The sequence below is a fragment of the Ochotona princeps genome, chromosome 11 (assembly GCF_030435755.1).
Source record: "Ochotona princeps isolate mOchPri1 chromosome 11, mOchPri1.hap1, whole genome shotgun sequence".
NCBI classification, from domain to species: Eukaryota; Metazoa; Chordata; class Mammalia; order Lagomorpha; family Ochotonidae; genus Ochotona; species Ochotona princeps.
Genome location: NC_080842.1, coordinates 13,697,723 through 13,721,300, shown reverse-complemented (window position 1 = coordinate 13,721,300; position 23,578 = coordinate 13,697,723). Strand labels below are relative to the sequence as shown.

At 48.7% G+C, this 23,578-nt stretch overlaps 1 protein-coding gene and 1 long non-coding RNA gene across 4 annotated transcripts in view; both read left to right on the top strand.

Moving 5' to 3' along the window:
- LOC131481367 (uncharacterized) overlaps positions 1-5,796 on the top strand; it is a 322,287-nt gene extending 316,491 nt beyond the window's left edge. The window contains exon 5 of the long non-coding RNA XR_009246254.1: positions 5,711-5,796. This is a non-coding gene — a long non-coding RNA (uncharacterized LOC131481367). The remainder of the gene's footprint in view (positions 1-5,710) is intronic.
- Positions 5,797-7,408: 1,612 nt separating this feature from the next.
- RBPMS (RNA binding protein, mRNA processing factor) overlaps positions 7,409-23,578 on the top strand; it is a 168,259-nt gene continuing 152,089 nt past the window's right edge. For 2 of the 3 annotated variants that reach the window (XM_004592693.3, XM_004592692.2), the window contains exon 1: positions 7,415-7,964. In XM_004592693.3, the coding sequence (XP_004592750.1) occupies positions 7,899-7,964 (66 nt within the window). In that variant the 5' untranslated portion in view covers positions 7,415-7,898. Of the gene's footprint in view, positions 7,965-23,578 lie in introns of all 3 variants that reach the window. The other variant, XM_058669848.1, reaches the window with a different exon arrangement.

Here is a 23,578-nt window from a genome sequence, read left to right as displayed (position 1 = left end):
GATCTCTTTATTTCTGTCTGAAAACTTAACAGAATGGCCTTCATGGTCCATATTTCTTTGAAAAAAATATTTATTTTTATTGGAAAGGCAGATTTAGAAAGATTCCTAGGAGAGATGAGAAAGAAAGATCTTCCATCTGTTCACTCTCCAAATGGCCACAATTGCCAGAGCTTAGCTAACCTGAAGCCAGAAGCCAGGAGCTTCTTTCCTGGTTCTCCCAAGTGGGTTCAGGATCCCAAGAACTTGAGCCATGCTCTACTGCCTTCCAAGCTCATAAACAGAGCTGGATTGGAGTACCCCGGACTAGAACTGGCATTCATATGGGATTCTGGCACTGCAGATAGAAGATTAGCCTGAATGCTGCCACACCAGCCCTTACTGTCCTTATTCTGTCAGCTTTCTATTCCTGATGATTTCTGTCTTCTCAACCATGAAGGACACTGTCTTTCTGGACAGTACTCCATTTTTCTTTGGGCCCAACGTCAGAACTACCTATGGCAATGTCAGCTTGTCCTGTCATGCTCCTGCCAACCCTTCCAGCCTCATCTCATTACCCAATTCCAAGACTGCTCCCATGTTTCTCCTGGTTAGTAGCACCTGGTAAGTAGTCCTTTATTACTAGTCTTAACCAAGTGTTATTAGTGATAAGAGCAGACACTGAGGGCCCAACGCTGTAGCCTAGTGGCTAAAGTCCTTGTCTTGCATGTGCCAGGATCCCATATGGGCACCAGTTCTAATGCCGGCAGTCCCACTTTCCATCCAGCTCCCTGCCTGTGGCCTGGGAAAGCAGATGAGGATGGTGCAAAGCCTTAGGACCCTACACCCGTGTGGGAGACCCAGAAGAGACTCTTGTCTCCTGGCTTCAGATTGGCACAGCTCTGGCCATTGCGGCCGCTTGGGGAGTGAATCAACGGACAGAAGATCTTCCTCTCTGTCTCTCCTCCTCTCTCTATATATGACTTTCCAATAAAAATAAAACTTTAAAAAAGAGAGAGAGCAATAGAGAGCAGACACTGACTGCTAGCAGTTTGGAAGGCTAGGAAGCCCATGACTCCAGAGCTAGCAGCCAGTTGGTTCCTTGGCAAGCATCCTCTTCTTGACTTCAGACAGCCACCTTCTCACGGTGTGGACCCAGGGCATAGGGAAGGATTCTGGTGTCCCTTCCTCTTGTTCTACCGGCATGAATCCCATCAGAAGGGTAACCCTGATCTTCCTCAGGCCTGACCTCTCGATGCCATCCCATTAGAGGCCAGGGCTCTACAACAGATGCTTTTTTGCCTTTTTTTTTTTTTTAATCAACACACACATTGTATCTGCAACAGATCTCATCCAAAGATTTCACCAACAAGGGTCCATTTCCAAGTTTCCTCACATGGTCACAGGTGGAAATCAGTTCCTTGTAGACCGTAGATCTGAATGTCATTGTGTTACAAGCTCCCACAGGCAAGTTGCTCAGTCCCTGGCCACTTGGGCAGCTGGCATCTACCGAAGACAAATGAGAGCAAGTAAGACAGGCAGGAGGGGGTAAGCCCTTTTAATGCTAATCAGAGATAGATAGCCATCACTTTTGCTGTGCTTAATTCCTAAAAAGCAAGTTACTAGGTCCAGTCCATTGTCAAGGGGAAAGAGATGACATGAAGATTTGAGCAGGAGAGGCATTCCTGGGAGATCTGGGAGATGGCCAACCCCAGTGGTTTTCAGCTATGCCCTTGTCTTGAATTGCCATGATTACCCCCTAACATGCAAGAGGTTTTTGTTGTTGTTGCTTTGTTTTTTTTTTTTAAAGATTTACTTATCTTTATTGGAAAGGCAGATTTCCAGAGAGAAGGAGAGACAGAGAGAAGGGTCCTCCATCTGCTGGTTCACTCCCCAAGTGGCTGCAATGGCCAGAGCTGAGCTGATTTGAAACTAGGAGCCAGGGGCCTCCTCCAGGTTTCTCATGTGGGCACAGGACCCCAAGGCTTTGGGCCATCCTCGACTGCTTTCCCAGATCACAAGCAGGGATCTGGATGGGAAGTGGAGCAGCTGAGACAAGAACTGGTGCTCAAATGGGACCTTGGCACTTGCAAGGCAAGGACTTTAGCCACTGAGCCATGGTGTTGGGCATAGCATCCAGGATTTGAGCTTTGCTCCCAGGCCATTTATTTTTACGAGAGCTTTGTCCTCTGGAGAAGTTTAGAATGAGAAACTATTTTGTGTCTCTGGAGATCTCATCCTGGAACAGTCAGCATGCGAACCAGCATCCAATTGGGATACTGGACTTGCAAGCAGTGGCTTAAGCTGCTGTACCACAAATATGAAACTCATTAAGCCCTAGCTTCTTTATGTGTCTTCTAAATAAGGAACGAAAAAGGAGCAGTTTCTGTTGTAGCTCTTCTTCTATATTATAAACGTCTAAAGAAAACTTTCAACCCCTTCCGGCAGTCTGTCCAGAGTTGGACCTGCATAAGGTACCTTTCCTCTCTTCCGTACACCTGCAGGCTGCTTTTGCTAATTTTTCTCCCAATAGTTAACCCTGCTGGGTTCCGCCCAGCATCCTCCTTGCCCTTTCATACACCTAGTGTTCTTCACTGGCAGATTCCCTAGGGCTTTCTCTCTTTCCACTCAGCACCTAATCCCAAAACTACGGCCATACTTTTTAGGATTCCATTACAGCAGGCCCCTCACTTCAGGTCCCCAGTTCTGTGTCATTTCTAGCTTGTAGAATAAGAAACCCCCTTCAAACTTAGGAGTTTAAAACAACATCTATGCATTTGCTGGGGACGTTGCAAACTGGGCATGGTTGCTGAAGAAGCAAGCTCATCTGTCATGCACGTGGCATCAGCTGGGGCAGCTCAGTGGGTCCTGCAGCGTCCGTTCCCTGCTCACTCCCGACGCTCCCAAAGCAGCACTGGCTGCCCATGGGGAGTCCTGCTGGGGCTATAAGCTGGTTTCCTCCATTTCCTCCCACCTGGGCTTCTGCACATGGCTTCTTCAAAGGACTAGAGGGGAAGTGAGTCACTCTTAAAAGGATTTAGGAGGTAACAATTGCAATGATGTGAGTATATTTAACACTATTGAACCGCATGCTTAAAAATGGTTATGGTACTGCCTGGCATGGTGGCCTAGGGCTTAAGTTCTCACCTTGAACGTGCCAGGATCCCATATGGGCACCAGTTCTAACCCTGGGAACCCCATTTCCCATCCAGCTCCGTGCTTGTGGCCTGGGAAAGCAGTCAAGGTTGGCCCAAAGCCCCGGGACACCTGCACCTGTGTGGGAGACCCGGAAGAGGTTCCTGGCTTTGTATTGGCTCACCTGCGGCTATTGCGATCGCTTGGGGAGTGAGTGAATCAATGGGCGGACGATCTTTCTGTCTCTTTTCCTCACTGTATATTTGATTTTCAATAAAAGTAAATAAATAAGTCTTTGAAAAAAATGGTTACAGTGGTCAATGCTTGCTATGCGTTTTGCTACAAGTAAAGGTAAAAGGCGGCGGACATTTGGCCTGGTAGTTGAGCTGGTGGCTAGGACACCTGAGTCCCATATCAGAATGCCTCGGTTTAATTACCCACCTATGGTTGCTGATTGCAGCTGACTGCTAACACAGACCTTGGGAGGCAGCGGTAATAGTTCTTGGGACTGCGTCTCTGCCACCCATGGGGAGGATCTGGCTCCTGGCTGCTGTGGACACTTGGAGAGTAAACCTGTAGATGGAAACACGCTCCCTCAAATGATTATATAAAAATAAGACAAGTGTCCACTTGCTTAAAGTCAGCCAATCAGGGAAGTTGGTGATGGCCTGAAGGAAGGTGGGGTGGGGGCGATGAGAATCCCTTGCCAAAAATGGCAAACAACACCAAAACACAGCCCCGGGGGCTCCAAGAGGAGCATCCATCATCCCAGCTCATGCATTGGATACTGCAGTGTTCTGCCACAAGGCTAGGTCAGGGGCAAAGCCCACACCAAATAGCCTAAGAATAGCCCTTTAATGTCTGCAATTTCCAGAGACAAACATTTAAGACATAATTACGGGTTTGGATTTCTTAAAGTGAGCCTCCGAAGAAACTGCCAGAAGACCATGATGAGTAATAAAAGCTACAGGTGCCTGTGGTAGTTCCGTCCTGATCTGGCCTAGAACCTCAGTCGGCCAGCCGTGCAGAAGCTGGTGGGCCCGGGGTGAGACCAGATAGCACTCTTATTCACTGGCCCTATTTTTCCCAAATATCAAATCCCTTTGCGGTTTTCTAACTCCGGGCATGCCTGGAAATCATCGCTTCCAAGGAGTTCTCACTCTTGAAACCTCACTTTCTTTGAAGTAGTAAACAAATCATAAACATCATTTATATCCTGCCCAAATGTCCAGCCCCTTCCTTTCCCTCAGACTGGCTCCCCTCATCCCCCAGTCACACGGCGTTTTATAAATAGTGAAAGTCTGTTTATAGATTTTCCTGGGTTTTTGTTGCTAATATATTACCCGATTGTTCTTCCAAATAAGTCCAAACCATTCTTTGCGGAAAGGATAGAAAGCAGAAATCCTTCTTTTCCTGGCATGTTTTCCCATCCACAATGCTTTTCTGAGAACGCAGTGGAATGCCTGGTCACCACTGGCTGTGTGCACTGCAGGTGCCCTTGTTTGCTGAGTTCATGGCCAGAAATGTCCATTCAATGGGGGTGATGAGGTGATTCTTTTTCTCTTCCTGTCTCATCAGTTATTCCTCCATTCTGCACAGACCTGTTCGATAAAGAAAGACCCCTGGCACAACCTAACTTGGGTCCCTTGAGTTGGCTCTCTGTTCTGAAATGCCTCCACTAATTCAGTCCTTCTGATGGGATCATAAGGCCCCAACGTAATTCAAACCGGAGACCCAATAACTGTTCCCACTTAATCCCTTCAAAAGCAATAGCGCCTCTACTAGGTGCTGGTGTTTTCTAGAACTTGGGAAAGCAAAAACAAGCAAGCCAGAGGAAGATCCCCTCCTAGAACTTAAGTTTTGTTTCTTATTCTAGAAGTTCTTGCCTTCAACGCAGGACAATGTCCTGGTTAGGCTGGAAGACAGAAGTTAACAGTTCCTGCATTGAGAAGAAAGCCACGTGCGGCTGCAAGGAGGCAGGAGCTTCTCCAGCATCCTGAAGTCACAGGGCATAACCCTCCAACCTGGAAGTGAGGTCTGCCCGCAAACATGAAGGACTAGACTACTGGTCATCTGTCTCGGGGCTCAGTGAGACAATGCCTTTCTGGAGTGTGTATGCAGGAATAGGCAGTGTGGATAAGGAGGGCAAGAGCTGTCCTCCCGGCCCATACCTGTCCACCAGCACCACCCAACCACCGTCCCCTCCCACTTCCTCATATAACAGAGAGGGGGACAGCCCCAAGCCATCAGCAGAGCAGGACACAAACCTTCTAGTGCTGAACATCTTCAGCTGCAGTTGCAACAAACTCCTGGCTCATCCTCTCTCTGGGACACAACTTCCCTTGCTAGAGAAACCAAGGTTAGGTGACAGCACTTCAAAAACTTTTTTTGGGGATGTTTTATATGCAAATATAACCATTAAAAACTTTTTTCCCCAAAGAAACGTTTCTCCCCCAATCTGCAGATTCCCCCAAGAAGCATGCAGTATGCGCACAACGGTACTTCAAAAAGTTCATGGGATGGATGATGGAACTGAAAGTTCATTGAAGTGTAACTTGGTGAGGGAAATCTCTGCATAGTTTTTTTTTTTCACAGTAAGCGTTCTCCTCCATGAATGTTGTGGTGATCTCTTGTAAATCCAGGGGTCCCCACTGTAGTTCCCTCTCTGATGCCCTTCAGCGAAGTGAAGATTTCCCCCCAACCCTTTTCCTCTCTGCAATGTGAACCAGGTTTCTACAGAGCTGTTCAGGGTGTCTGGTCTCCATAGCACCATTTTGAACTCCCTAAAAGCCTGGTCTTATCTTATCCTGCTACCCCCACCCCCACAGCACTTGAGGGGAGGGGAGAGGAGCTAAAGGGGGTCAATAAATAGAACTGGTGATAAGTGCCTTGGCAAAGAATTCCTGGGAGCCCCAGGGGGAACCATGCATGGTATTTTGAGTTTGTTTGTTTGTTTAAGATTTGTTTTAATTTGAAAGGCAAAGTTAGAGAGAAGGCGAGAGAGTGCAGTCTCCAAATAGCCACCAGGGTCAGTGCTGGGCTGATAGGAAGCCAGAAACCAGAAGCTTCTTCCAGGTTTGCAACGTGGGTGCAGGGGCCCCAGGACTTAGGTCATCCCTCTCTGCTTCCCCCAGGCCATAAGCAGGGAGCTGGATGCAAAGTGGAGCAGCCTGGCCTCCAACCAGCACCCAGCTGGTGCTGCAAGCTGAGGCTTAGCTAGCTACGCCAGGGCCCCCGGCTCTGGAATTTTAAGGTTACAAAATATGTAGCAGTCAAGTTTAGAAGAGCAAAAGCCGCAGTAATAGCAAAAGCTCTAGGCCTAGAAAGATGGTAATTTCCTTCATCATAACGTTAGCAGCCATGAGTTTCGACCTCAGATGGTCAGAAGTGCTGGGAATAGGAATCACGTGTCCACCGTTCCATCATCTACAGCTTATCCACACCCCGAACTCCGGCAAATAAACGTAACTGCACCCACTTCACAGAAGAGAGAAGCAAGGCCGGCGATTCTCTCGAGGTTGCAGCAGAACAGCTAGGGAGGGCCTCCCTGCAAAACGCCCCTGACCATTTAAAGTTCAACGGTATCGACCTTCAGCGAGGCCGGCAGCCAGGAACACCGGCTGGGCCCACAAATATTTGTAGAGTGCCTACTGTATACCAGGAAGCTCATTTAAATAGCCGTGGGATTAAAAAGATAAACAAGGCACTGGCTTGTTTTGCAGGAAGGAGCTCCCCAAGAGCGGGGCCAGGTAAACAATTCATTCCAGAGCGGGCCGGTGAGGGCTGCCCGGCGGCGGAGGCGCCAAAGCTGGAGGTCCGCTGCTGCCGGCCCCCTCGCGTTCTCCCCTTCCGTCTCCTTCAAGGGGACGAACCAGGGACTGACCAAGAGGACCGGAGTGCACAAATCTTGCGTGAAAAGCAAGCAAGCAAAAAGTTAACACTTCCCACAGCCCGGCTCCCCGAAGCCCCTCTCCCAGTCGGGGCGCGCAGCAGGGGCAAGGACTGGAGGTGCGCCGCGTGCGCCCAGGAACCTGACCCTCCCACCTCCCGTCCCAACGCCGGCCGTAGAGTCCGGGCCGGGGTCTACCGCTTCCGCCCCGCGCTGCATCCCCCCTCCCCGGCCCGCCATCCGGCCCCTCCTTTCGCCAGGGGCTTCGCCGGCTCCCGTCCCGTCCCATCCCAGCCGGCGTAAAGTCTGTAGCCCACGTCCAGGGAGGGCGGAGGCGAGGGAGGGGAGAAGGGAGGGAGGAAAGCGAGAGAAAGGGAGCTGCTGCGGGCTCGGACTTCCCAGAGCCGGCCAGGAGCGCGCACTCAGCGGCTCTCCGGGTCCCAGCGTCCCAGCTGCGGCGCCCTGCACCTCCTCCTCTTCCTCCTCCTCCTCCTCTCCGGCCGCCCCATCCCCTCCTCTCAGCCGTGCTAAGCTCGGGCTGCGGCCGCCCCCCAGTCCAAGCTCTCCAGGCTCCCTCCTGGGACGCGCGTCCTCGCCCCATCCTCTCTTCCTTCCTTCCTCCCTCCCTTCCTTCCCTCGCGCCCGCCCTCCCGCTCCCAGGTCTCCCTCCCGGGCGCGATTGTCTCGCTTGCCCCGCGCCCGCGTCCGGAGCCCGCACTTCCTGAGTGGCCCGTCGCCGTCTGCGCGCCGCGGGGAGCCCAGCCGCAGAGTCTCCCCACAGCCAGCCCGTGCGGCGCCCGGCCGAGGGGGACCCCCGGCGCCCCGGGGAAGGCAACAGCCAGGGCGAGCGCGCCCGCGCCCCCAGCCGCTCCCTGGCCGGCCAGCGAGGACCGGGAAGATGAACAACGGCGGCAAAGCCGAGAAGGAGAACACCCCGAGCGAGGCCAACCTCCAGGAGGAAGAGGTGAGCAGTGGCGCTGGGACGGGCGCGACCTGGGGACCCGGGGCCGCGGGGCGGCTTCGGCAGTGGCCCCAGCCCGGAAACCCCGAGTGGGTGCGGAGAGGTGAGGTGGCTTTGGGTGGGAGGAAATATAAGTGTTAACGCGTTGGTCTGTGTGCCTCACGTTGCGCAACTTGGAGGACTTTTTGAACTTTTTCCTCCTCTATGTATACTGCTCAGCTTTGTCTGCCCAGGATTTTAAAAGCGGAATCGAGAGCTGACTCCTGGGTGACCCCAAATGATTGGGACCGAGGGGTCAGGGCTTAGCGTTCTGCGTCTTGGAGAGAGCTGTGTGTGTGTATGTGTGGTGTGGAGGTAGTGGGGTGCTATGGATAAGTTTTGGGGAAAAGTTTTGGCTACAGGACGACTCAGGCTGCTGCGCCCTCCTCCCTCCGTCGTGAAAAAGTTGCTGGGGGAAATCGGTCTTCAGCTGAGGCGTTGTGGATTAATAGATAACTCATCAGCCACATTCTTTTCTGCTGAGTCAGAGCCCCCGCCGACCCTGGGTCGTTGCAGACTTCGGGGGGATGTGGATGTGGGGGCTCCACGTGTGAGCTCCGCGAGTGCTCGCTCGGCCAGGATGTTTAAATAATACTTTTATTTAGGGAAGTGAACATTTTTAGGTGGTGCGTCCTGAATCCTGGAGAAAAAAAAAAATCAGCCTACCACCACCACGGTCAACAACTTGCAGCTGTGGGGCCTGCCTCGGGCGAACACGCAGCTGAGCCAGCGTGGGGCAGGGGTGGGCGAGACGCGCGTTTCTGAGTTTTGGAGTTAGGGTAACTGGGTGTTGCCATCCAGCTAGTCTTCGCGCAGGTATACCATCTGCCATCCTAGAAACAGGGTTTTCTCCCGACTTTCAAAGTTTTCTTCGTGACGTTCCTAAGCCTTCTGCAAGCAACTGGATAGTGTGAGCTGGAGCGACAGTATTCCGGGGGAACCCTAACACGCCCAAGCGATTCCACCGCGCTGAGCGTGTTGGAAGTTATTGTTGAGAACCCCGTGTCGTGGGCATACTGCAATTCTGAGTCTTGAGGAGGAATTCACTGGCACATTGAAGTTTTGGAAAATGAGACCTGTTGAAATAGAGAAGGTAGAGACAGACCGAAGACTCTGCAAAACAAGGCAAGGAGATCGGGTTTATTGGGAACACCTTGGAGAGGGTATTGCAACCCAGGTGGGTTAGTAAGCCGAGAATTGCCTCCTGAAGGGAATTGCCTATTTTATGGCCAAGTATTACTTGGGAAAGCGGTTTTCTGGCTTGGTGTTGTGTAACAACGGCAGGAATACGGGTGACATCTCTTTTTGAGAGAGGCTGGGGCTGGAATTCCACTTCTCTGTTTTGAACTTTTTTTTCTGTTTGCTTAGCCATCTGACAATTTCTGCTGTCATGTAAAACTTCAACATGACACATTTCCCTGTGTTCCCGACTGGCTACATCCCTAACCCCCATCTGGGTACCTTTCTGTTTGCTTCCAAGTGTTAGAATGTATACCTTGTAACCATCTTTGTTTACCCACCCCTGAGAAGCCAGGTAATTAGGAGAAAGTTAATCAGACAAGCTGAAAGTGTTTTTTTTTTTTTTTTTTTTTTTTTTTGGCCGGACTGGAGAGGGTGATAGCACATAGCCTTGTGAGCCTCTAAAACCACAACCATTTGTGCTCAACTTAGAATCAGGTAGGCAGGATGTTGCTCTTGCCAACTGCCAGGATTTGCGGTGCTGCCTGTGCTGGGCCCCTGGGAGGTTGTGTGTCCCTGACAGCAGAGGCCCTGAAGTCGCAGGCACTGCCTCTGGTCTCGTTTGCTCCTGTGGTGGTATTTCTCAGGTGGCCTTGGTGGGTGGCACCTCTGAGAGCCGATCTTTCGAGCAAAACACTTGTCTTTTTTCTGAAAATGAGAGGAGGGAGGATAATTTCAGGACCTGAGTTGTGCCAGAGGGAGAGTACACAACACAGGATGCACCGGGGAGAGAAGAAAGGGTTTAGCATTTCTCAGAAATCAGACCCAATCCTGGCAGTTTCGCCATGTTTCCCTGTTTTTGGTTTATGCTTTGGTTTTGAAAACTCCTAACCTCTTCCTCCCTCCCCCGCCCATCCCCGAAAGCCACAAGACAAATAAATAAGGCATTTGGTGAGTGCTCTTCAATCAGCATTTGCAAAAAAAAAACCAAAAAACGAAAAAGTGTGGCTCACCAGTGTGGTCAGTCCCCTGCAGCCCACCCAGAGGATCAGCCGTTTGTTCCCCCAAAATCTTGGCAGTGGACTCCAGGAAACAGAACACACATAGGTAAGATGGATATGTATGCATACACATGACATAGAGAAAAACTGTTTTGTTTTTGGTGACTTTCATGGGTGAGTTGATGTCATTGGATGTCTCATTGGATATTATTAATTGTCTGGGTGCATGGATGTTCTTGCCACCTTTGAGGAAGAATGCAAATGGTGTCATTTGCTATTTCTGACATGCGTTTGCTTTATCGCCCAGGGCATTTTAACCCTTAGTAACAGTTCCTGATCCTCACCCTGAAAGAGACTCCCCAGCTGGAAAGAATGAACAGTCCACATTTAGGAGAGATTTCTGTGGCTTTTTAGGACTGGAAGTTTATGAGAACTTGAGCAGATTATGTTTTGGATATCATTGATAAGTCGAGGGGGAATAATCCTGTCTGGCTAGCCAGCTGTGTAAGATGGAGCAGGACTTCTGGCCTTCTGGTTTCTAATGATGCCGTTCATGTGTGTTCCCAAAGAGGCTATCCCTGCAGGAGACCCGGCCAGCACGGTGTCCCTGGGATCGAAGGGAGCACATTTATCAGGTCATCTTTTAAAGAGTTTGTAGTTCTAAAGATTTTATTTAAGTTGTTAACTATATGGTTAACAGCCCCGTACCTAATCTAGGATCAGTCACAAAGGTCATGAGTTCAAATATATCAAGACTCGGTCTTGTTAGAAGAAATAATGAGTACCTGAATTTTCAAAGCAGAATTTTCTTCTTTGGGTATCAGAGAAATAGGATTTTTTTTTTTTTCTGTGTATGTCAGGCTGATTAGAAATCATTTCTGAAAGACATTCTATGATATGAAGGCGCTGTTGCTAAATAATTATTTCCAAAATTGCCTAGTTTGAATTGGCTGGTCCTTAAACTTAAACAAAAACCTTGGCACTGTTGGGATAGTCAATGAAAAGATGTTAGGCAGAAATGATATAAAGTGGATTCTACAACGGTAATACAAATTTTTGCTTTGCATTCTTTTTTGCTGCATAAGTTTTGCCAAAGTACTGGCGGCATAAAGGGAAACTGTTTACAGTGGCAGAGAGAAAAGTGTCAGATTGATGTGGCACTCTCAGATCTTTGTATGTGTTACCATTAATCTACTTGGCTTTGGAAGGTACGGAATAATTTTTTATCTAACCAACTTTGGAGGCTGTTATTCCCAATTTCCTCTAATGCAGTAAGCTGGTAATTGACTCCTGGGATGGAATTTGGTGTTGGTGATGTGGAAGAAAACGTAGTAGTCTCCTAGGAAGTGGCTGCCAAGCCTCAGCCAGTGTGTCCGCTTGGGAAAAATTTTCCCGGCACTAGTTTTCAGATGCCCCTGGCAAACTCTGAGGTGCATGAGGAGTCTCCCAGAAGTATTTGCTCTTTTGTATGACAGAGATCCTTGGGAGATTCTTCAAGCATCAAACAGTTGCAAGCCAGTGATAGGCGACCATGGTGATGCAGTATAGCTTTGGCTGAAGGGCTCAGGCACTGTCGCCACAAGGTCATACCCTCTGCTGGAGCACTTGGTAGACTTAAGAATTTCCTCCAAGGACAGTAGAGCATGATGAGTATTTGTTCCTACATCTGATTGTTACGGAGTTGCAGAGGAGAGGAAGACATTACCACAACTATGGCGAACTGGAGGACATGGCTGTGTCAATCATTGTGTGATTTCAGAAAGAGTATTAGCACTTGCTAAAGGCTGTGTTCTTACAAGGGGGGAAGTGCATGTCTGTGTGAGAGAGAGAGAGAGCACCTGCGAGCGCAAGAGCTACAGAGATTTATTCTCCACAGTTCCGGGTGTCAGAAACCTGCGGTCAGCTCTCCGGCAGACCATGCTCCCTCTCGAGGCTGCCAGGACCCCGTCCTTGCCTCTTTCAGCTTCTGATGCTTCCCATCGCTGGAAGGTTGTGTTTTTATGGAGGGAATAATTCTCATGTTACAACATTTAGTGAAAAGAACAGCATTTTCAAGCTCTCTAAAATAAAAATGCCAATTCTCTAAAATGAAAATGTGTAAGTGGATAAAACCAAATATCAGTGAAAAAGAAATTTGATGGGTGCAGAATATATAGAATTGTCACTTTCCGGGGCTTTTGTTTTTTTCAGAATTTCTAAATTGACCCTGTGGACTTTACCTTGGAGATGTCATTTAGTTCCCTCTTGTCTCTGAAGCTATCACAAGGCCTTGTTGATTGGGGTCCCCTGTGGGTCTGCTCACACTCCTGACTCTCTGTGTGGCCCGTTCTGTCCTCTGAATCTCTCGTCTTGGCATTGACATCTGGCTCAGCCACTTAAGTGATCTTCAGTTCTCCCTACTCTGCTCCTTTTATCCCACCGTCCCTCCGTCCCTCCGTCCTTCCATCCTTCCACCAGGCTCCTGGGTCCTGTTCTGTCCCAGATCCTTTAGCGCTGCTCTGTTCTTTCCCCCACGGAATCCAAGTTTGACATTTGTGATTGCCCAAAGTCAGCCTCTACATACGGGAAGTCATCGGCATAAACCACTTTTCTTCCTCTCTCTTCGCTGGGTTTAGCTTTTGCTGCTTTCTGGACGGGGATCCCATTTTAGAAAATTTACCTCCCCTTAGAAAATTTTGCTCAGAATCCCAGGAAGAAGTTACTTTCTGATCTCTCCGTGTAATTCCTGGGTAGTTACTTCCTGGGTAGTTACCTTTATTTTCGTTTCTTGTTGACCATTTCTTGTAGGCCATTTTATAATGTTCCCACTACACAGCACCTCCCCAAAGACAGCAGTTAAGTACTTCTCTGCACATGCGCTTTTTAAAACAGAGTTGGTGGACTTTGTGGAATGTGCTTGTTGGCAGCATCCATGTGCTGAACTTGGGTAGGGAAGTTGTGAAGAAGCAGTCGCTGACTGGGGGCTACACAGTGGAGACACCAGCTTCCCACTGGGTGTGGGTTCGAGTCTCAGCCACTTCACAAAATGAATTTTTTAAAAAGCAGTAGCCACGGGCCCGGCTGCGTGGCCTAGCGGCTAAAGTCCTTGCCTTGAAAGCCCCGGGATCCCATATGGGCGCCGGTTCTAATCCCGGCGGCTCCACTTCCCATCCAGCTCCCTGCTTGTGGCCTGGGAAAGCAGTTGAGGACGGCCCAATGTATTGGGACACTGCACCCGCGTGGGAGACCCGGAGGAGGTTCCAGGTTCCCGGCATCGGATCGGCCCGCACCGGCCCGTTGCGGCTCACTTGGGGAGTGAATCATTGGACGGAGGAATTTCCTCTCTGTCTCTCCTCCTCTCTGTATATCTGACTTTGTAATAAAATAAATAAATCTTTAAAAAAAAAAAAAAAAGCAGTAGCCACTGGTCTGATACTGAGGGTCATGTGCCCTTTGGGGATTCGAGGAGTCATGGGTGGACCACTCCTACCCCCACCATCCAGGGGTAGGAGAGATGGGACATCCCAGCCCCTGGGAGCACAGGTGAGTGTGCCTGGTCTTTTGGGGTCCCAGCCTCTGAGAACTCCACTTGACCTTTTTGGACAGGGCCTTCTGGAAGCCATGCTTAGATGGCTGAGCCCAGAGCTCCCCATGTTCCCAAACAAGCCTGCTCTGTGTGACAGCCACTTTGGAATGTTTGTGTTCAGTATCATTTGGCACCTTCATGTCTGCCTGGGGGTAGGGGAAAGGGAATGTGAATGTTCCTCTTGAATAGTGCTTGCTTTTGGTCAAAGGGGAAAAAAAAAACCTGGAGAAGGAATGAGGAGAATGAACTTTAATAGCTGGAGTAGAAGTGGTTGCATAGTTCCTTGGGCTTGGGGCCACCTGGGAGCAGGTATTTAAATGGATGTTGGGCTGATAAGAGGATGGCATGTCAGCCCCTGGCGGGCAGGGGCTTGTTTGATAGATGGAGATGGCTTGGGTGTAGCTGCTCATGTCCACATGTGTGAAATGTACCAGGAGGCTATTTGAAACTGCTTCAGGGTACGGCGTGCACATTGAAAGTTGGAGAGAAAGCTTGCTTTGATGCAAAACAAAACGAAAACCCACGGGGCAAGTTGTTTTGTGATTTTGTGACACCTGTTGGCCTTGAAGACCCCCTACTATATGTAACTTGAAACTTTTCTGTTCTGTATACCTTTTAATTCCACTTTGCATGAACCTTTTGAGGGACAAGTCCCCCCCCCCATTAATTTAAAATTATTGAAGTGGACAGAGTTGACCTTTATCACCACACAGATTTAGGGGTTCAGTGATGCTTCCCAGATCGCCCTCCCTCCTGTCTGCATTCCCCACCCACACTCCTCAGTTCTTTTCAGGACATTTCTGTTTGGAGTAGGATAGGTGCTTAACATTACCTGGAACTTAAAACTCACTATGCGGTACATTAGAAGCATTTAAAAAAATTTTTCATTTAAAAAATTTTTTTAAAGAATTGTTTATTTTATTGGAAAGTCAAATATACAGAGAGAAGAGACAGCGAAAGATCTTGCGTCTGCTGGTTCACTTCCCAGTGGCCATAACAGCTGGAGCTGAGCTAATCTGAAGTCGGGAGCTTCCTCTGAGTCTCCCCCCTGAATCCCCAGCCACCACGTTAGTGTGCCCCCCGCCACCGTTGCCTGCAAGGTTGGGGTAAGCTGAAAGCCAGGAGCTCACAACATGGCTAGCACCCACTTAAGGGGTGCTGGGAAGCTGGAATCCGGAGCAAGAGTTGCTCCACTGTGGGCTCCAAATGTCTTATCTACCTCGCCCTCAGGGGTTGAACTTATCAGAATAGTTTTATAATTTGTCCCTGTTGTGATCCTAGGACAAAGAACATCCTGAAATCTTTTTCCTACAAGATTTTATCCAGTCACTCAACTGATGACAATCACTGGCTTTTGTTGAGTATTTACTGTGCTCTCTGTCATGTTGCTCCATCCTCTAGACAGGCTGTTGTAGAGGTGACTGCTGATGATCCTCATTTTATGGGGAAGCCACTTGGACGCTGCCAGGTTAAGTGACCAGGGCCTTCACATGTAGGTTCTAGGGATGCTAAGGTGTCAGAGAAGCAGGTCAGACTCTAAAACTCTTGGCTGCTGAGTGTTGAGTTTGGTGGCCCTATGCAAACAAACAGGTGTAATAAAACATGGCGTTAGAGTCGAGGTAGCTGTTTTTGAGTTGGCAGTGAGCCAGCCCTTCAGTGAGGAGCAGCTAGTGGAGAAGCTGTGTCCAAGGAAGCTTGAAGGAAGGGGTCTGTCCTGTCTGAGGGAGAGCTGGGTGGCGAGGGAAGGCAGCAGAAGATGGCCTCGGGGGACACTGCGATGGGAGAGGGAGAGCAGGAGCATTGGGAGAGTTAACAGGGAGAGAGGGTGCTGCTGTAGGAATGCAGGTGTCAATGGCAGCTGAAGCTGAGACATGGACACAAGAGGCCCTGGTTCAAGGTCGCCTTGACTTAATTGTGTGGGACACAAGGCTAGGAGACAGTCTTCATGCTTCTGTTCTGGATGCCCTGCTAAGATGCTAGATGCTAGGTGCTAGAGACATTGTTCAGAGGGAGAAGGCAACCAGGAGGCAACCAGACTGTGGAGGAGGAGAGATCTGACTTTAAAAAAAACAAATTTCAGGACAATTTCAGGCTGTGCGCTCGGAACTAGTAATCAAAACCATGGGTACTGTGAGTGCCCTGAAAATGGGTGAGAAACCTGGTCAAAGAAGAGTAAGTTTACTTGAAATTGGAGGTTGCGTTTAAAAATAGAAAAAAAGACTGGGGCAGTGTAGTGCAGTGTCCCAGCTGCTCTGGCTTCTCGTCCAGTTGCCTGCTAATGCGCCTGGGAAAGCCAAGGCTGGTGGCTCAAGTGCAGTGGGCTCCTGCCAGCCCTGCGGCTGGATTCTCAGATGCCTGGCTTCCAACTGACTCGGGTGCACCCATTTGGGGAATGAACCAGCAGATGCTTTTCACTCTTGCTCTCTGATGCTCTGCCCTTCAGGTAAATCCATCAATCAATGAAAGCAGGCTGAGGGGTTGGGGAAGAATCAGAAAAATCAAAAGTTTTTTTTTTTTTTCTTAAAGAAAATACCTTTACATTTAGGTTTGTAAAGATGTATTATATGATCCTCCTAGTTGCAGATAGCGATTGGTATACCTACCCACCCTACAAGAGTATTTTCTAAAGTTCATGGAAAAAAAAAACACAAGTAAATGATAAATTTGGGTGGCAAAACAAAAAACCAACAATTTGAAACCCGTGTATACATAGGTCCTTCAAGAATTTGTGGAAAACATGCATTTTGCCACCAAATAAGCTGACTTCTGAATTCACTTCTGGGAACACATTGCAGTAATGTTATTTATACATTGTATTTACCCAGCCCTGTGTCTTTTGATTTCTGTCTGAAGTTTTAGGAACTTAGTTCTCCTTGGAAAATTATTGTCAATTCCCGGTTCTTGTGCAACTTTTCTTTCCCCAAGAAGGGAAGAGCAAACTTGCATTAAACCCAGAGAGACCTGCGAGTTGGTTGCTCCCAGACCCAATTTCTTCAAGGTTGCTTGACTCCTTTTTGACTTGATTTGGCGAAAAAGGAGGAGGAGGAGTGGGGGCTAGCTTTTGGCCAGCCACCCCAAGTCATCAGTTTTGTGGATCAGATGTTCAGTGTACCCAATTGATGCTTTCAGAAAGATCTGCAGGCCTTCCCGCCCTCCAGCTGGGTCAGCTGAGCCACTGGTAGTGCAGAAACTGAAAACAACTCGTATTTGTCTTTGTCTGAGTTGAACCCTGATGCAAACATTATGATGCTTATTATGGAGCTCAAGAAGTTACGGAAATGGCAGCAATAAATGCTGGTCCCTCCCAAGGGGGTTGATTGAGATTCCAGGTGGGTAGTCGTGTATTGTTACACAAATCCAACCGGCCAAGCTCTGCCGTCACCAAGGTTTAGCAAATCCGAGAATCTCCAAATTACAGCGCTTTACCCTAGAGGGTTAAGAGCCAGCTGAGGCCGAGGTTCACTTTTCAGTAACAATCTTTATTCCTCCCGAGTTTGTTCCCTTAAGGGGTGCTCTTCTGATTCTCCTGAAATCTATTGCAAAGAAGTTTTGTTAACCGGACCCTAACAGGTTCTTCTTGAATCTTTGGGACTTTTTTTTGGAGGGGGAGGGACATTCCTCCAACACCCACCTAGAGGGTGGCCAGGGGAGGCCTCTAGAGACAAAGAGCTACCTGGTTTGACAAGTAGCAGAATTCCCTTTGTGCTTGCAGGGGGAGGGGAGCCCAAAGTGCAGTTACTTCATCCAGCATTTGTGATTTACTGGGTTGGAGACTTGTGAGTTTCTAGGGACATCTGTTTTTTTTAAAAATTATATAGTGTGTGTGTGTGTATATATATATATATGTATGTATATGTATAAATACATATATTTATTTATTGGAAAATCAGATATCACAGAGATGAAGAGCTTCCATCCAATGGTTCATTTCCCAAGTGGCCCTAAAGGCTGGAACTGAGCTGATCTGAAGCCAGGACCACGAAGCTTCTTCCAGGTCTCCCACGCGGGTGGCAGGGTCCCAAGGCTTTGCGCCATCCTCGATTGCTTTCCCAGGCAACAAACAGGGAGCTGGATGGGAAATAGGGCTTCCAGGGTTAGAACCAGTGCCCATATGGGATCATGGTGCATGCAAGGTGAGAACTTTAGCTGCTAGGCTACTGCACCAGGCCCAGGGCATTTGTTTTTAAATACAGTGTCCTTCCCAGCCTGACAGGATGGAACAGGGTAGGAGGAAGTAGGGAGAATTATGCACTATGCCTGCCTTTGAATGCTGGGTGGTGACCAGTCGCTAAAATCATTGCTCCTGGCTGCTCTTGTCACCTGCTAGACAGCAAGTGGAGGCGGGGTGGGGGGATTGCTAGGTGAGAATAGTAGGAACCAGAGGATGGTTGCAAGTGCTGCAGGCTTGTCAACCAGGATGCAGCCAGATCATCCACCACTTGTTGGTGTTCTCCCTCTCTCCCATCTGTGCTCCTAAGGCTGCTTCATTCTCCAGGACCTCCAGGCATTTTCCTGGCAGAGCCTTCGTTTTCAAGCTTACTTGTGTTAGTATGTTGGAAGGAGTTGAGGGCATTTGGCACAGTAGTTGTGACTCCACACCTTCCTAGTGGTATATGGCATCCTGTATCCCAAAGTTTGAGCCCTACTTCCTTCCCCTCTAATCCAGCTTTCTGATAAAGGCCCCTGCTTGCCAGGCGGGGAGGTCTCGATTCAGCTGTTAGCTCCTTGTTTTTTGCTCTCTCCAGTCTTGCTGCTGCAGACATTCATAAAGTGAAACAGTGGGATGGACAATCTGAACTCCGTCTTTATCTTAAGGATTAAAAAGGAAAGGACAGGGCCCAGCACGATAGCATAGTGGTTAAAGTTCTTGCCTTGAAGCGCCAGGATCCCATATGGGCGCCGGTTTTATTCCCGGCCGCTCCACTTCCCATCCAGCTCCCTGCTTGTGGCCTGGGAAAGTAGTTGAGGACAGCCCAAAGCCTTGGGACCCTTCACCCTCATGGGAGACCTGGAAGAGCTCCTGGCTCCTGGCTTCAGATTGGCTCAGCTTCGGTCATTGCGGCTGCTTGGGGAGTGAACCATCGGACGGAAGATCTTCCTCTTTGTCTCTCCTCCTCTCTGTATATCTGATTTTGCAATAAAAAAAAATATATGAAAATCTTTAAAAAGTACCTATTAAGCACAAATTGGCAGGGAGAATTGAAAATCAGGTGTGCTGCAAATACAGTCCAACTTAGCAAATCGCTGGTGGCTTTTTTTTTTTTGCATATGAATTCATTGAATATTTTTGGAGCTCTGGTCTCTTGGTGCTTTCAACATTTAACCGGGAGTGAAGTGTTACCATCCTCTGTTTAGGGATAAGAAAACTGAGGCGCCGTGAGATTAAGTAATTTGTCTGAGGTTTTACAGCTGGTGGAGAGGAGCTTAAAATTTTCCAGTGGCACACGAGGCTCATGTGATCTGGGCCCTGCTGGGCTCTCTGACCTCATCTGCCAGGAATCACGGCCTCATTCATGTCAACCGCCTGGGCCTCACTTGGTGGCTAGCTCCAGGCTGCCAAACTTGTTCCTGCCTCAGGGCCTTTGTGCCAGCCATTTACATACCTGGAGAACCCCAGGATCCTTGCAGTTCTTTGGGCAGCCAGTTCTGATGTCACCTTTACAGTAGTCCCGTGGGTTTACATCCCTCTTTTTGTTTGTTTGTTTAGTACTCTTCCCCCTGTCTCCCTAAGTTCTTTTCTTTTTTAAAAAGATTTATTTATTTTTATTACAAAGTCAGATATACAGAGAGGAGGAGAGACAGAGAGGAAGATCTTCCGTCCAATGATTCACTCCTCAAGTGAGCGCAGCAGCCGGTTCTGTGCCAGTCTGAAGCCAGGAACCAGGAACTTCTTCCAGGTCTCCCACGCGGGTGCAGGGTCCCAAAGCTTTGGGCTGTCCTCAACTGCTTTCGCAGGCCACAAGCAGGGAGCTGGATGGGAAGCGGAGCTGCCGGGATTAGAACCGGCGCATTCAAGAGGAGAACTTAAGCCACTAGGCCACGCCGCCGGGCTCTCCCTAAGTTCTTATATCAGACTTCTCTGGCACCTCTGGAGTGTAACTCCTTGCCCAGGGCACCTTCTTTCTTGTTTCACACTGCAAAATCTCCCACTGCCTACAATGACCCCAAGAGAAGCCAGCTGAAATCCTCTGCATGATCATCATAAACTTTGTCTGCAGCTTTCGGAATAAATGTCTGTTTCACAGATGCTCCATGCTGGACCCTCAGCCCCACTCTGTGCCATCAGATCGCAAGCATTGTCTCAGACCCTTTTGTCTAGAGATTGGGTGTGTGTGTGTTGGTGCTCTGTCTCCTGTGTGTCCCACACATACAGGAATCTTTCCCTCTTGTCCAGTGCGAATGAAAGCCTAAACCAGGGGAGAGATGCAACCTGGCAAGGAGAGGCTGGACTTGGCACGGGGCAAGATGGACTTGACTCCTGTCTTGCACTTGGGACCGGGTCAGGTTACTAGCCCAGGTGGAACTGATTTGCAGAGAGATTTAACTTTTCTAGTGTTTTGATTTTGTCTAGCCTCCACTTCAGCTGCATTCTTCCAGCTGAGGCCCAGGAAACTCCTGCTGGCTAGAGGGGGACCACAAGCACCTGGAAGCGTGACTGTGCAGGACCAGTGTCCTGCCTGTGCCCTCCTGGGCCGACACTTGTCACAGTGGTTTGTACCCACTTCTCAGCCCCCGCAGCCTCAGGAGCTGTTGTGTTTTTCAGTGCAGAGGACAGACATTTCAGGATGAAATAAATGGAAGGCATCCTTGTTTAGAGTACAGGACTTGGAAACCACCTGCCAAGAGGGCAGGCTGCAGCAGCAAGAAAATGCAGCCTCCCTGGCATCCATGTCAATATTTGACCTTGAATGAACCTAATTAACCCTAGTGTCTTCCACTGTCTGATAGTCTTAGGATCATTCTCCTTCTAGAAGTCATTTTTAACCGGAATGATCAGTACTCTTCATCCATTGTATGTTTTTTCCTTGGTTTGTTTAATTTTTATTTTTAGTGATAACAGTTCTATAGGCTTAGACATTCCTTCTTCCACCCTTCCCATTGTTTTGTTATCTCCTTGTTACCTCGGGGGGGCAGGGGACATATCATGAAAGCCTCCTAAATTAGCTAAAAAGTGGCAAGGGTGGTGGAATGGACTATGCCTGCTGCACGTTGAAAGAATCATAACTTGCATTCCACTCTCATCCCAAAGTTGGTGCCACATGCCTGGGTGGGCCTTGGGTTGGGGCAGGGTGTGTGTTTCTGCTTTCTAAGTGACTGCCTCTGTGTCATTTGTTATAGTTTTTGATTGTTATCTTCACCAAGAAGGAAGAGTTGGTGCAGCCCCTGCTCAAAGATTTTCCTGGGCCTGGTTCTCCTGTCTGAGGTTGGGGGGTGTGGTGGCTCTGGGTGGGAGCTCACAGCAGGAAATGACTCTCGATAAACAAAAGGACTCTTGAAAGCCCACTCTTGAGTTTTCTTGTTTGGGAAGAGGGCTGCTGCTGAAAACCAGAGCCCGGAAATGAAGTTTTTCTTTAGCCATTCTCATGGGGGAGGGGAGAGAGGAACAAATCCCAACCTTGATTCTAGGAGTCTTAAGTGACCTGGGTGGGGGATTGGGAGAAATGGGGGAAGCAAAAAAAAAAAAAAAAAAAAAAAGCCAGAGGAGCCTGGGTGGCTCTCCATGGAGAGTGTGTTCTCATGCCCTAGAAAGGGAGAGAACCTGCTTGGCAGACTTAAACCTACCTATTTCCACCAGGCAACCAAATGCATCATGCATCCAAGGGCGAGAGTTGGGGAAAGGGATCCTGGATGATTGGTCCTGGGACAGCTGGGTGCTGGGATTTGCTGACAAGTGCCCTGCAAATAGAGTTGACCTCCTGCATCCAGCACCAACTTCTCGGTGGAAACTGACCCCATAGCAGGTCGTGACTGTGATAGGCAGTTTCTTGACTAACAAAGGGAGTTGGTAATCATTACTCACCCATGAAGTCCAGTGGACTCGCTGTGGAGATGTGTCATCTTGCCCCGTGTTGGAATGTTCCCTCTCTTCGCTTCAAAGTGACCATTCATTATTTCTGTGTTTGTACAGCGGGATACTAGCTTCTCTCTTGCTGGTGAAGGAGTGAGGTCTTATCAGAATGATTTTGCATTTCCAAATTCTTGCTGACTTGAAGCCTTGAACTTGTGTTCTTAGGACATAACTTTTTTTTTTCCTGCCTGCAGGAATATAAATCTTCTCACTAATAATTAGAGACACACAATTTGTTTAAATGCAGTTTCCTTAGTTTTCAGAACACTCGAGAATGACAGCATTTTTTCTTTCTGAGAAAAGGCATGGTTTAACACATCCCTGCTTTTAAGATTTTTATCAGAGCTGCCACTTCTGAAAGGCTGGCTGGGTGTTGGGGGTGCTGTGTGTGCTGGGGTGGGGGGTGGAGGAGTGGTTTGTTTACTTCACAGCATAGATAGTGGGAATCCCAGAGATAAGCTTAAAGCAGCCCCTGGCATCCCATTATGAAAGGGGATGGCAGATTGGTTTAGTGTGCTGGAAGGCTGTATCTGAGCTGCTCAGAAGACATTTACCATGGTCACTTATGAAATTCCCAGGGGCAAATACTGATTCTCATTGACAATTCCAGTGTCTGAGGAGGTGCTGGGTGGCCCTCCTTGTCTTTATGCATTTTTTCCCTTCCCCCAAGTTTTTTAAGAAAGTCCTGAGCTTGCAAGGTTATAAATATAGAGGTAGAAATCCACCTAGATTTATTGGGAGGAACTTGTATATCTGGTAAACAATCAACACATGGTTTTCACCCTTCGGGTATCTGTTGCTATTGTTTATGAAGCTATTACTTGCAGTTTTCTTTTTTTAAAGATTTTAAAATTTTCATTGGAAAATCAGATTTACAGAGAGAAGGAGAGTCAGAAAGGAGAGATCTTCCATCTGCTGGTTCATTCCCCAAGTGGCTGCTGTGGCCAGTGCTGAGCCAATCCGAAGCCAGGAGCTTCTTCCAGGTCTCCCAGGAAGGTGCAGTGGGAAAGCCATCCTCCACTGCTTTCCCACACCACAAGCAGGGAGCTGGATGGGAAGTGGAGCAGCGGGGACATGAACCAGTGCCTATATGGGATTCCAGTGCATGCAAGGTGAGGACTTTAGCCTCTAGGCTATGGCGCCAGGGTCTATCACTTGCAAATTTGAAAAGGCAGGAATCCCATTGTGTGCCACTCTAAGCTGCTTACCCCTTGTGCAGTATCAACAGAATAGTGGCACCTGGAGTCTTCCGTGTTGGGTACCCTTTGAGTATCTGCCTTGGCAAAATGTCCAAGAAGACAGAGTTCCAGCTAGGACTGTGTGGTTGGTGACTTGTTGTGGTTGGTGTGTGTGGGAAAGCCTTGTCTGATTTTATTGGGTGCAGGAGCTGTTTTTTTTCCTGGAACTTTTATCTTTGTGCGGCTCCAGAGTGGAGATGTTCTGATCTGGAATGTTGGTCCATTCTCTCCATGTTCTTAGATGATCAAAGCAAAGTGTCCCCTTCCTTTGGCTTCTGTTGTCATTTGGCCATAGTGTGCACAGCCCACTGCCTCCCCTTCTTAAACACAAAAGTCCCCGGGTTAGGAGCAGAGACTCCTTAGCAAGTGCTTTGAGATTCAGTGACTTGGGCATATGTAAGCCAAGACGTTTGAATCAATTAACTGCCTTTCTGTTCCAGGAAGCCTCACGAGCCTTTAATTGGCATGAAAATCATTTGTGTTGCTGACTGTAATAGCATAGGTCAGAGGAATCTCTGGGTCAAAGA